General features: G+C 40.6%; 1 protein-coding gene across 1 annotated transcript in view; it reads left to right on the top strand.

The window, feature by feature from the left end:
* Nucleotides 1–82: 82 nt before the first annotated feature.
* LOC130361076 (ATP-binding cassette sub-family G member 8-like) overlaps nt 83–15258 on the top strand; it is a 49406-nt gene continuing 34230 nt past the window's right edge. Inside the window, exons 1-2 of the mRNA XM_056563641.1 lie at nt 83–92; nt 342–493. Of these exons, the coding sequence (XP_056419616.1) occupies nt 83–92; nt 342–493 (162 nt within the window). The remainder of the gene's footprint in view (nt 93–341; nt 494–15258) is intronic.

Raw genomic sequence — 15258 nt, 5'->3', positions numbered from 1 at the left:
ATTTCCTGCAGGAACAAAATGTCACAGGATGCGGGGAGCAGCGGGGACCTAGCAATGTCAGAACAGCAGCTGTGGGAGGATGATGGGTGCAAGTGAGTATAGTTTATTTTTTTATTTTTACAGAAAATCAAAAAAAATTGGTATTCCCGAAGCAAAACCTTCTTTGCAGCACTTCTATAAGAATGTCACAGGAATATGAAAAAAAAATCCTGTACAATGACAAACAAAGTGTGAGGGCAAAATCATCTCCTGTTTTATCTTTTATCATTCATTTCTAGGTTTACTGTTCCTTTAATAACATTAGCAATTTATTAGCATTTATTAGTAATATTATAATGAAGCAAAACGACTATCCCAGCAATTTTCCCAGAGAGGCCTATCTACGAACCAAGATGTCTCTTATCTTGAAACTTATTATACAGCCAATGATCATGGCAGGAACGAAGGCGTAGAGCATGAGGAAGTCAAAGGTGATTCTTTCTGTTGCTCCCGGGTAAGTTCTGTCTAAGAAATCGTTGCCATTAGTGAACGGACATAGTGCGTTGGCTTCTGTATTGTTTGGACCCCCTGAGAATAAAAATGTTGCATTGAAAAAACTGCACAATGTTTTTCAATAGTTTACAACCATAGCATTGTCCTGCATTATAAGACATTTATTTATTTATAATTAAAGGGGTACTCCGGTGGAAAACTTTTTTTTTTTTTAAATCAACTGGTGCCAGAAAGTTAAACAGATTTGTAAATGAAAACTTAAAAATAAGGTGCAGCTCACAACAGAAGGACCGAGGCAGTTAAAGCGAAAGCCGGACCCCACCGGCAACAATAATGTAAAATAATGAAAACCTATAGCTTATGCCTCTAGGACCTCACCAATGGTGCATAATGGTGTGGGCAAAGATAGATATAACAGCGTTTACTCAGAAATTGTTTTTAATTCAGATTATAAAATATAATATATAAATAAGTAAAACAGTAACACAATATCACATTACACTGGCACTTATCTAATGAAAATCTCACTGGGCCCTAGTGAGATATCCAAAATGTAAAAAAATTAATAAAATATATGAATAAATTAATATTCAGATGAGTCCATAAATCTGCAGATAAAAAATAAGATAAAAATAAAAATAAAATAATTCCGCAAAAGGTGTTTGGATTTGTGGCAAAATGATTGTAACATAAAGTCAATAAAAAAGTTGATGAATGGATGATACAGGAAACAAAGACCTCCGACCCCTTCCTCACATTTCTACTGAGGAAGGGGTCGGAGGTCTTTGTTTCCCAGTACCCCGAAACGCGTTTAGAAATCTGGCACTATTCACACAGTTACCATCAGTGTCCATCTGCAAACATCTTGGCAACAGAGGAGTTAAATCTGCCCTACTCCGCCCTGCCTGGCTGTAACCTTACCATCTGCTGCATCGCATAGCCTCATCTCCTGCTTCCACGTGGGACGCCAATCCCGGACCTTCCATCGCTCCCGGCGTACCACCATCATCAGACCCGTTGTCGCACCCGAGCCGACTGACACTCCTGCCTGAGTGCCAGACTAGTGCCGTCTGTGCTAAGCCGGTCAGCGAACGAGGTCCCCAGCGCTGAAACTGCTGCATGCTCCCCTGCCATCGGAGCTCACGGTGCGCAACATCTACTTGCGCCCCCCTGCTAACAGGGCTGCTAAGGGAGATCTATCAATCTGTGCCCCCCTCTACTCATTGGGGCACACGAGGAACACAAGGCTGCGACTCATCTATTACAACAGATCAAGCCAGAAGCAGTGGTGAGAGATATTCTGTATCATCCATTCATCAACTTTTTTATTGACTTAATGTTACAATCATTTTGCCACAAATCCAAACACCTTTTGCGGAATTATTTTATTTTTATTTTTATCTTATTTTTTATCTGCAGATTTATGGACTCATCTGAATATTAATTTATTCATATATTTTATTAATTTTTTTACATTTTGGATATCTCACTAGGGCCCAGTGAGATTTTCATTAGATAAGTGCCAGTGTAATGTGATATTGTGTTACTGTTTTACTTATTTATATATTATATTTTATATTTTATAATTTGAATTAAAAACAATTTGAGTAAACGCTGTTATATCTATCTGTGCCCACACCATTATGCACCATTGGTGAGGTTCTAGAGGCATAAGCTATAGGTTTTCATTATTTCAGATTTGTAAATGACTTCTATTAAAAAATCTTTACCCTTCCAGTACTTTTTAGCAGCTGTATGCTACAGAGAAAATTCTATACTTTTTAAATTTCTTTTTTGTCTTGTCCACAGTGCTCTCTGCTGACACCTGCTGTCCATGTCAGGAACTGTCCAGAGTCGCATAGGTTTGTAATGGGGATTTTCTCCTGCTCTGAACAGTCCCTTATACGGGCATCAGGTGTCAGCAGAGAGCACTGTGGACAAGACAAAAAAGAAATACAAAACATATAGAATTTTCTCTGTAGCATACAGCTGCTAAAAAGTACTGGAATGGTAAAGATTTTTTAATAGAAGTCATTTACAAATCTGTTTAACTTTCTGGCACCAGTTGATTAAGAAAAAAAAAAAAAGTTTTCCACCGTAGTACCCCATTAATGGTTACTACACTTTTTGCATGCCTTAAAGGGGTTACCAGGGAAAAACTTTTTTATATATATCAACTGGCTCCAGAAAGTTAAACAGATTTGTAAATTACTTTTATTAAAAAAAATCTTAATCCTTTCAGTACTTAGGAGCTGCAGAAGTTGAGTTGTTCTTTTTCTGTCTAAGTACTCTCTGACACCTGTCTCGGGAACTGTCCAGAGTAGAAGCAAATCCCCATAGAAAACCTCTTCTACTCTGTGCAGTTCATTGAGACAAGCAGAGATGTCAGCAAAGAGCACTGTTGCAAAACAAAAAAGAACAACTCAACTTCAGCAGCTGATAATTATTGGAAGGATTAAGATTTTTTAATAGAAGTAATTTACAAATCTGCATAACTTTCTGGAAGCAGGCTGGATGTGTTCGGGAATGCATATTTTTGGTAGATGGAAAAAAAACCTTTTAAGGTACGGTCCCACATAGTGCTTACACAGTGTATTTCAGGCTGCACCGTGGTAAAATACGCTGCGTATTATGCGATGAGCATACACGCTGGGCTACTCGGCGGCAGCCCCGCCCCCAAACCTCACTGAACACACAGGGGTGCCGCTGAGTAGCCCTGTGTGTTTGCTCATTGCAGAATATGCAGCTTATTTTACCGCTGCGCAGCACATTTTGCACAGCCTGAAATACGGTGCGTTAGCGCTGCGTGGGACCGTACCCTTGGTGTACGTTCACATACACAATCTGCTGCGGACCCATTGATGTCAATAGGAAGCAACATAATCTGCTGCATATTTTCCACTTCAGAAAATCAGCAGTATAAAGTGTGCAAAGGAATTTCCTCAGCAGATTATTTATGAACATACCCTAATACTGCACAGTTCATTTGTTGGGCCTAGAACCGTGACAAGAAAAGCATATTTTTCTCTGAAGGACCCAGCATGTCCGTACATTACATAGATAGTTTTTTATTTTTTATTTCAATGGGTATTGTGCAATACTTTATTTCTGCAGTGGTGGCGCTGCACATGAATTGGACCATTTATGTCAGAATCTTTTATAAACTACAGCTCAATGCAGGGAACCCTATGATCAGCTTTTCATTCTAGTGATTGTTAAAATTGGTCACCCCCTTTAGGCTATGTTCACACGCTGCTTTTCATTAGCGATACAGCTAGTGAATTACCGCATGCTTCTGGTCCACAAATTACCAAGCTTACAAATTGAGGTATAATGTCCCACTTTTACTGCTATTTCGGCATGCAGTAATTAGCTGCGGTACCACTAATTAGCCACAGCGTGTAAATTCAGCCTTAAAGGGATATAAAAACTTTTCCCTTATCCTAAGGATAGGGGAGGGGATAAGTTTCAGATCGTAGGGAGTCCGACTGCAAAATAGAGCATATCGACCACCGCTTGACTCGGCGGCCGACATGCTCCCTCAATGCAGCTCTATGGCAGAGCTGGAGATTGCAGAATGCAGCGGCTTTCCCATAGAGTTGTATTGAGGAGGCATGTCAGCCGCCGATTCATGCAGTGGTCGAACACACCCCATTCCTGCGGACTTCCGGGGCCCTGTAGGGGAGATCGCGGAACTCCGGGATATAAGTTTTCATATCCCAGAGTACTCCTTTAAGCTGGATCTGTATAAAAAGTTTATTTTAATAAACTAATTATATTGATCTTTAACCCCTTAGGGATCCTGCATTTCTATTGCCCTGAAAGACCAGACTCCAGATCTTATCATGTATTTATTTTTTCACCACCACAGCTTAATGGAGCTGGCTTTATTATTGCACATGTACTTTCCATTTGTATCATTTTGGGTATAAAGTTTCATTCATTAAAATAAAAAATAACGCACCAAGAGAAAGTTTTGGAATTGAATGAAACTTTGTGTGTGTGAATGTGATGATGATATATGGAGGTGATAACAATATTAGAGCAATAAGGATAAGTTTATTAGGAAAAACTGTAAAATTGAAAGGGGGCTCTAGTGGTCTATCTAAGAATCTGTGGGACACCTCTAGCCTGGATACAAGATGAGATATGGTTGAGCATGGATGTATACAGGTTCTGTTTGGCATCCATTTGCCCACAGATGTTGCAGCTGGGATCCTGCACACTCATAGGTTGCCGAAGCTGGTTGAAGCCATGAGAGGCAACACATATGGCCCCAGGATGTCCTCCATATCTCTCTATGCTGTTAGTATCCCTCATATGACTACTAGGGTGACTGACTGTCATATGTGATGGCTCCCAGATCATCACACCAGCAGATGGGGCAGTGTGTCACTCCACAGCAAAGGCAGGATTTAAGCGCTCACCACAAGGCCTCGATACTCGAACACGACCATCGTCAGATCACAAACAGATCCTGGATTCATCACTAAAGATTAGAGGGTTCCAGTCCATAACCTTTTAGTTTTCTTGTTTATTAGAACAGTGCAAATGAAGATGACAGTAATTGTATGTCAATGGCAGGACATGTAATGGATTCTGTGACACCGAAATTTCCTTCTGCTAAGCACCTGGAAATGGTCCGGGCAAAGACAAGGGTGTGTAATGAAGGATCCACTTGTGTCTGGATGATAGACAAGAAAACTGTGGAAGCTGCTCATGCTGGTCGGCAGATCAAACAGTCCTCTCTACTGGTGGTCTATCTGGGCCTTTTAGAGCCGGTTCACCATTGTATAGGCTACATGAGCGGCCTTGAGCTAAAACTGTCTGGTTTTGCACTCAGCTACCATTCCCAGCTTGTCTTTATATCTTAGTGACCTCTGGTAAAATGAAAGCTGAACTGTGATTAGCTGCTATGGGCAAAATTTTGGTTTCAGGCTATTATGTCAAATATAGACATCATGATGTGTGAACTGATTTACATGCCAATGATTTACATTTTCATCATGGAGTGGAAAGTGGTTACAAATAAATATTATATCTATATAATTATATATTATTCCTTGATGTTTATGTTGTAATTTCTTCTGATATTGGGGGTTTTGGTTTTCATATACCGGTATACATTCTGACCAGAGAAATATAATCTTTACATTAATCAATGTCATATGGCTCTCTATTAATACATGTACATTTTGCAATAACTTACCGCAAGTCAACTGCAAGTCATAGAACTCATTGACCACTAGAAGTTCACATGAATATCTCTGGTATGTAATGTAGCTTAAAAGCTGGAACACCCGAGGCATTTCCTGTAAACTCCTGAAAGAAATTATAAATAGATTTAGGATTTCATCTGAATACTAGGGATTAATCCCTATTAATATATTAGACTTGGTTTGAGCAAAAATATGCAACTATTTGCCGTTACACCAGCTGCGCCAATTTTTTTTTACAAGTGGGTAGAGCTTGATGTAAAGGGTGCATGGGCTAATTAAATGCCAAATTTACTACAAGATATGCTAGTGAGCTACTGTACATTGGCCCTCATTTACTATTGCAAACCCGACATGTTTTGTCAGGTTGTGTGCCAGATTCTGGCGCATTGCGCCAGAAATTCTGTCTGAGCCAGAATTTGCGCCAGAATTGAAAAAAAACAACTAACTCTCAATTTTACTAAGTAAACCCGACAAAAGGGTCATGGCCTTCGGGGAAAGGGGGCGTGGTCACCTAAAAGGGGTGTGTTCCCACCATTTTCACAAAGATCCAACATTTTTACTGAGGTTTCCATAGAAAATGTGGTGGATTTCAGCTGAGGAAAACCATACAGAACAGAGCATGTGTAGAAAAAAAGCAAAATGTAGGGAAGTAAGAATTTCTCTGACTTACCACTTGTGCAGGAAGCCACGTAATTGATCTCTTGTCAATTTCTAACATCAGTAAATAGAAATTTATTATACAAGACTTAAAGGGTTACTCCCATGGAAAACTTTTTTTTTTTTTAAATCAACTGGTGCCAGTAAGTTAAACAGATTTGTAAATTATTTCTATAAAAAAATCTTAATCCTTCCAATACATTTTATGGGCTGTATACGACAGAGGAAATGCTTTTCTTTTTGGATTTCTCTGATGTCACGACCACAGTGCTCTCTGCTGACCTCTGCTGTCCATTTTAGGAACTGTCCAGAGCAGCATATGTTTGCTATGGGGATTTTCTCCTGCTCTGGACAGTTCCAAAAATGGACAGCAAAGGTCAGCAGAGAGCACTGTGGTCATGACATCAGAGAAATCCAAAAAGAAAAAGCATTTTTCTGTAGTATACAGGGCTGTGGAGTCAGATAAATGTTCCGACTCCGACTCCACAGTTTTTTGTACTTTCGACTCTGACTCCCCGGCTCCGACTCCTCTGTATTAATATGCAAATGTATTTATAAACACTTACAGTTGAATCCAAGAAGCTGTTCCACCAAGTTCTTCTAAGCTCTTCTAGCAGAGAAAGGTAGTTGGGCAGAAGCTGCTGCCTTCTCCTTTTTGTGTGCTGTTCTGCTGCTGAAGATAGGGCAGTAGGAGGATCCAGGAAGGGGCATTTATTCTAAAACATGATTTCCCTGGTAGAATCCCATAGTCATGTTTAAAGTTTAAGCTAACAATCGGAGTTTACAAGTTTTTATAGCCTTAGCTGAATGGCAGCAGTTTTTCCAATGGTTTATAGCTTCAGTCTTGAACTATTGACCCTCCATTCCCTTCACTTATACAAGTGTCTCTAGTCCTGCAAAAAACATATTTACTTAATCCCTTGTCAGTGAGAGGCTAGGTTACCCATGGGTTCCCTGTAACAGCAGAACACAACACTATGGAAAGTATTGCTGCTCCTAATTGTGCGTTGTGTGCCATATAGGGAAGCACATGAAAAGCATCCTTCTTCACGGTCACTTAATGTGTTCGTTTTGCGGTTACGTGAGGCACTGCATGCATTGGTCTTTATTCTTACAGTAGAGAAGTCATTAATTATACCTTTTTGTGAATTGGGACATTTAAATTTGCTTTTTTTTTTATTCCAATCTAAATTTAGTCTGAGTCGGGGCATTGTTTGCCGACTCCAACTACAGGTAGCCAAAATTTAATCCCACTCCTCGACTCCGACTCCACAGCCCTGGTAGTATACAGCCCCTAAAAAGTACTGGAAGGATTAAGATTTTTTTTTTATAGAAGTAATTTACAAATCTGTTTAACTTTCTGGCACCAGTGGATTTAAAAAAAATTTTAAGTTTTCCACGGGAGTACTCCTTTAAAGTGCAGGTCCAGCATTGCTCTCCTGCTCATTCTGCAAAGTTAGTTGTGGGGCTGCACATGCTGGCCAGTACAGTTGCTAAGGCAACTAAATGACAACCAGCGAGTTCCATGCACGAGCCCTTTTGTAATAAAAGTTTTTGTTCTTGGAACTCACTGAGCGTCGGTATGGGTGCCTCTGTATGTGTACACAGTCCATCCACGCTGTACTTTGCAGAGCAGGTGAAAGAGCAATGCTGGACTTGAGCTTTAAAAGACTGAGTAAAAATTTTAATAACTCTAGGTTGGTTCAAGGATTTCACCTTAACAATCCTGCTCCTACAAGTATCCCAGCAATGTTCAGCAAGGCCACCCCAGCATTGACAATGTTAGGATTGTTCACCACTCCAAGGACCGCAAGAGTTAGCAATTCACCCATCAGATGTGGAACAAAAGATGCAGCAAGGAAACATCCGAATCTCGCGATCTCTGGATTTAATCCTACTGTCCTGCAATACAGATGGGTATCTGTGAACATTAGACCTCATGTTTAATGTTTATGCATAATGTGGTGAAAAACCAACATACCAATAAAGGACCGCTCCAAATAAAATAACACCCAGGATGCTGAATGGGAGGATGTGAATAATGTAAGCCAAGAGCATCTGCCACTTCTGGTATAAACCATCTTTGCTCTCCTGGTCGCTGATCGCACGTAGAGCTGGAACTGCATAAGCAATGTGAGCAAAAGGATTAAAGAGGTGTTCTAGGAAACACATTGATGTCTTAGAATTGGCCAGCAGACTGTGATTAGTAGGGGTCCACCCTCCTTGTGACCCCCTTTATTTCCTCACAGGTTGTAAGCTCTTGTGAGCAGGGTCCTCACTCCTTTTTGTGTCCCCTATTTCTTTGTAGATTATAAGCTATTGTGATTGCGATCCTCACCCTTCTTGTGTTTCCCTATTTCCTCACAGATTTTTATTTTTATCTGCTTTCAACTATTGGGGGGGGGTTACCAACACTGTTTGGATAAATATTTGGCAGAAACAGCATATTACTTGTATGACCAACACAAAGTTTGGTGCACAGGCGGACAAATTTTGGTGCACGACAGGACAAATTTACCAAGGAACGTGCACCAACATAATAAATTTGTCCAAACACCACCAACTGCGAATCCGACAGTATTGGTAAATTCACCCCAATGTATTTTTATAAACAAAGTAATCTGCAGGGAGGGAAATCCAGTAGCAGGTGTTCTGCTTCCCCACAGGTTTCTATTTAAATGTCTGACCTTTGTAATGCATGGACACGCTTGGTCCTCTAGAGCAAAAGGTTCTCTATGTAGCCTCTGTCTGCTCTGGCTAACAGATATTTCAGACATTACATCACTGTGGACTGTTTGGGCTGGGCAAGCTATGTGCCCCAAGAAGGATCATAATATATTCATACAAAAATCTAGAAGTAAGATTACCAGACTGCAGTAGGAATACTGTCCTGTTCTATTGCATCCCTATTGCCATCATAGCTCTCTCACTGGCATTGGCCTTATTCACATGCTATGACCCTTCTCCCACCTTATACATGGTGTTGAGCGGCATAGGCCATATTCGAATTCGCGAATATTCGCGAATATATGGACGAATATTCGTCATATATTCGCGAATATTCGCATTCTCGTTATAGTCCCGTTTTATTTTCGCATATGCGAAAATCCGCGTATGCGAAAGTTACATATATGAATAATAGCATATACAAAATTAGCGCACGCAAAAATGCGCATACGCGAAAATTAGCATATGCAAATGTTCGCATATGCGAATTTCTGCACGCCAGTCTCACGCAGTAGTATTAGAGCCTTCTTTACACCACACAAGCTGGAAGCAGAGAGGGATGATCACTGTGATGTGTACTGTGAAGAAAAAATAAAAATAAAAAAACGAATATTCGTAATTACGAATATATAGCGCTATATTCGCGAAATTCGCGAATTCGCGAATATGCGATATTCGCGAATAATATTCGAATTGCGAATATTCGTGAGCAACACTACTTATACATAGCAGTTGGGGATGTATGACCTCTAATAAAGCTCAAACCTAAATGTTGGATTGTAACTACTCACATAACGCAACTGCATTAAGTAATCCCGTGTATGACGTTCCACCGAGACATTGATAGAGGACTCCTACGCGATCTTGCACTGCTCCTTTTAGCACATCATTGTTTAATCGAATAAGAAAAAATACAATAAAAAGGGCAAATATTAAATTCTGGGATAGCCGCATGATAATGCCAATCTTATTCCTAGATAAATTTCTCATGGTTCTCCTAAAAACAGAAGGAAAAATAGAGACACAGTGTTATTTGTCCATTTATCATATTTACTAAAATAAGACTTGACAATAATTTAAGAACAGAGGCAGATTATACTGAAAGGTAGGTTTGTAATGACCGGAGGGAGGTTCCTCCCACCGGTCGTCTGTTCTTCTCCTTCTGCCACCTTGCTACTGCTACTGGCACTTCTACGTCTGCTTGTGGGGTGCATGCAAGTGTTGTTGATTCCTAAAAAGCCAGTGTGCGGACTTATAATTTGTTGTCAACTTATCTCTGGCCAGAACTATGTATGTAAGGCTGCTCTGCCTATAATCCTGTGTCTTTGTTATTGTAGTTTCAAAGTGAAAGTGAGCTAAATCTGATCCTGTTATTTGTGTATGACCTGTGCTTGTCGCTCCTGACTCTGCTCCTGCCAGATCCTCATGTACTGTATTGACTCTCCTGTACCTGACCCGGATTGCTAACCCTAATTTTTATGCTGCCTGCCTCAACCCTTTTATCAGTCTCTGCCTCTTCCTGACCCCTGTGTACCAAATCAACTCTCTGGTAATTGACCCAGACTGTTGACTATGCTCTTTTGCCTGAATCCCTAGGTTGCATCACCAGCACCACCTAGTCCATTAAACCAGTCTCTACCCACATTAGGTCCATGTGGGGATAACAACCCTGTGCCCTCTAGTTGCAGAAGTTCAGCTTCTGCATAAAGGGATACAATCTAGAGGATACTTAGACTCTTCCCCTGAGAATTGCTCTAAGTCAGACTGGTTCAGTAGCGCAGTGGGTCTTTACCTGTTGCTTTGTTACAAGGTTATAACAAATTGCTCTTCCAATATTTCCACGTATTCATATTGTACTAATAGGGCACAATGTTGTAATAACATTTATTTCCACCCCACATTGCTAAATATTTCAAATGTGTTGTCCAGTTAGAAATTCCATTTTTCTATTTCTTCCCTGATAGTGAGGGTGGGGGTGGGGGGGGGGGGGGGGGCAGGGGTCCTCTATTCAGGATTCACATATCTTGACCAAAGTGGAGAGTGGTTACAAAGAGCATCTCTCACACTTGTGGATCTGTTTGTCCTGCATTAAACAGATGCTCATTTGACATGGGCACTTTGTAATACCTTATTTCCCTTGTGGTGGCGCTGTAGGGAAATTGAACACTTATAGACAGGTTTCCCCAGATGATTGCTGGACATCAAAGCTGGGGAGTCACATAGTATTATCTTCTTATTGTCAAGGGATCCTAATAACATGTCGGAATTGTCTAAAATTGTAGCCTTATCCATACTCTGCCGATTTATGTCCCGACGCAGCCTAAACGTTCCTTTTTTGAAAAAGTTTATGAATGCCTCCTCATTTATGGGATGTTTTGTTGCCATGTCTAAGCAGACCAGCCTGATCTTGAACGTCCCATAGGCTCACCTCAGCATCAGATGTCTTGCCCTGTTTCCTAACCTGCCCTACAAGGGCATAGATCTATCACTTCCATGTAAGGATGTTCTAGACAATTTAAGTGGAGAAGGACCTGATAGACCTGACAGACATTACTGAAGGTGTGCTATGCTGATAATGTCATAGGTTAATGACCAACGGAAAATAGCATATAAAATTATGAATTTCCGCACCTTAATAAGACCACAAGCTTGCATATTTCACTCGGAGCCTCTTTCCGCTTGAATGGGATGATTTGCTGCTTTTTGGATGAGTCATTGTATTCCACCGTGGTCTGAAATGGTTCCGAGTCTCTGTAGGCGCCTGCAATGGCATGAACTCTACTGTATGTTTCCATTTCGCGCTCTTTGGTCCTCGTGTCCACAGATGTAAGGTCCACTATGGAGAAACATTCCATAAATTACATATTTCCCCTTAATAAACTTGAACTGAAGAAATCATTAAGAAAAATAGTGAAACAGTTTTTTCTTACCAAAAAAGTCAAATGGGTTGGAGTGTTCTGGACATTCATATCCACAATCATCAAAAAAGGAGATCATCTCTTGGGGGTTACCGCAGAAAACAAGTTCTCCACAGCTCATAATAGCAATCCTATCAAAAATCTTTGATAAGAAATAAATGTTTGTTGTAATAAGACATCTGCATCAATCAGGTTATTTGTTCAGACTAGCATTATTTAGTAAGATAAGTAGGACTACAGGGAAAGTACACTCACTGGTCACTTAATTAGGTTCACCTCGCTAGTATTTTGTTGGACCCCCTTTTGCCTTCATTCTTTTTGCATACTTTCTTAGGTGCCTCAGAGATTTTGGTCCATATGGACATGATTACATCACACACTTGCTCCATATGGACATGATGACATCACACAGTTCCGCCATATGGACATAATGACATCACACAGTTCCGCCATATGGACATGATGACATCACACAGTTCCTCCATATGGACATGATAATCACACAGTACCTCCATATGGACATGATGACATCACACAGTTCCTCCATATGGACAGGATAATCACACAGTACCTCCATATGGACATGATGACATCACACAGTTCCTCCATATGGACATGATAATCACACAGTACCTCCATATGGACATGATGACATCACACAGTTCCTCCATATGGACATGATGACATCACACAGTTCCTCCATATTGACATGATGACATCACACAGTTCATCCATATTGACATGATGACATCACACAGTTCCTCCATATGGACATGATGACATCACACAGTTCCTCCATATTGACATGATGACATCACACAGTTCCTCCATATAGACATGATGACATCACACACTTGCTCCATATGGACATGATGACATCACACAGTTCATCCATATGGACATGATGACATCACACAGTTCCTCCATATGGACATGATGACATCACACAGTTCCTCCATATGGACATGATAATCACACAGTACGTCCATATGGACATGATGACATCACACAGTTCCTCCATATGGACATGATGACATCACACAGTTCCTCCATATGGACATGATGACATCACAAGGTTCATCCATATGGACATGATGACATCATATAGTTGCTGCCAATTTGACGGATGCACATCCATGATGAGAAACTCCTGTCCCACCACATCCCAGAAGTGATCTATTGGATTTGGGTCTGATGACTGTGGAGGCCATTGGAGTCCAGTGACCTCATTTTCATGTATGAGATGATGTGACATGGTCACTTAAATACACTTTCTTACCCATTCTGTTGCTCTGTTTAAACTTCAGCATGTTGTCTTGACCATGTCTACATGCCAAAATGCATCAAGTTTCTGCCATGTGATTGTCTGATTAGCTGTTTGTGTTAACAAGCAATTAAACAGGTGTACCTAATAAAGTGGCCAGCGAGTGTATATGGCCAGCTGTAAGGTCTCCAAGGGGTTTGAGAACTCGGACTTCTCAGCTGATTGCCAGGCCGGCTGCAGTCGAAAATGGGTGGTATTAATAAGACAACCATTTTAAACACTGTGTTTTATATATCAAAATTCAATGTTGTTATTGCAATTTCTGTATTTTTATGTACACTTCTAACATTCTTCACTGAAGGCTTGAAATTCAAGGAAAGCTTGGCTTAAATTTAGCATGGAGTGAGTTCTACAACTAAACCAAGGACAGCTAAGGAATACATGTTACCAGGGTGATGTGCTGTGTAAATATTTGCCAATATACAAATGTCGGTAGTAAATCTGGATAATTATTATTATTTTACTAAAGATAGAGCCTGGAGCGAAGTAAACAGACTGTAACCCTAGCATTATTTACCTATCCGCAATAACCTGTTCACTCCGAACGTAATATAAGGATCTGAGCTGGAAGCATACAATTTTTGGGCACTTACTTTGAATAGTTCCGAGCGAGGCTGGTGAATGGAAATAATCACTATTCTGTCCTTACGAGCCAGCTGAGAAAGAAGTAAAACAATATGATTTGCCGTCATTGAATCCAAACCAGTCGTTGGTTCATCAAGTAAAATGATCTCTGTAGGAGACAGGAGAGTAACAGCGTGAAATCTTCGCAAAGAGCAGCAGACCCTTCATTCAGCACCACAGAAATGGTGTCTTAAAGAACATGTCACACAAAAAAGGGGGGAAAAAAAACCATCAGTAAATAATTCATTGAGTCGGCCTGGTCCTTATGTTTTTCTTGTATCTGGCAAATATAGGTGAGCTTTAGTATGTTCACTCACATTACGTTTTGTGATGACTGCTTAGCCAGTGTCTCCCAACCAGGTTGCCTCCATCCCTAAAGGTGCCCATCCACTTTCAATAACTGCTGTCTAACAGCTCTTCCTACCCCCCACCCCATACACATTCATGCTTGGCTTGGCTTGCCCACCTTCCTATGATAATAAAACAACTCCGCTCATCAACCCCAGTCTATACAGCAAAGCTGACAAGTGAGCTCAGCTGATTATTCATGCTCTAGTAGCCAGGGTGAAAACAGCAAGTTTAGAGCAGGGAAGGGTGAGAAGACTTGATGGTATATATAATATGCTTTTCACTCTCTTAAAGAGTACCTGTCATCAAACCATATTTTCTAAACAAACTCAGATTATATTCCCTAACTACTCCTAACACCCAATTTTTTTTTCCGAGCTTTAAAAAGCTCTGTATCATACCTTTCTCTTTGCTCACATTGTGTGAGCTTCCAGCAGGAGACGTCACTGAAGCCTGCGAGAGCTGTGCCTCACCATTCCCCGCACGCACTCCCTCAGTTTGGTCTCCTGCCAGGCCGGGAGGAGACCAAACTAACTGTTTGACTTGCGGCAGGGAACAGAACAGAGCCACCTAGTGGCCGTTTTTCAGCCACATTAAAAACCTATAAAGGTTGAGAATTTAACAGCATGTAAATAGCAAAGTATCTTATAATTACATAAGGAAAAATATATTAAAAGTTTAGTTTGGTGACAGGTACTCTTTAATCATATATTATTCAGACTTCTGTACAGACAGGTAAACATTTAACTTACTCGGGTCCTGAATTAGTTGGGCTGCAATAGAAACCCTCCGCCTTTCGCCGCTGGATATGCCGTTGAAAACACGGCCTCCTATTACCGTATCAGCAACATGAGTCAGACTCAGCTCAGCCATGACAGAATCTACCTGAAAGGAACAAGCTTAAAATAAGTAAATTTATCTGTGGAAGAAAATGTTCATCTCATGGTTG

The sequence above is a fragment of the Hyla sarda genome, chromosome 3 (assembly GCF_029499605.1).
Source record: "Hyla sarda isolate aHylSar1 chromosome 3, aHylSar1.hap1, whole genome shotgun sequence".
NCBI lineage: Eukaryota > Metazoa > Chordata > Amphibia > Anura > Hylidae > Hyla > Hyla sarda.
This window is presented reverse-complemented; position numbering and strand designations above follow the sequence as displayed.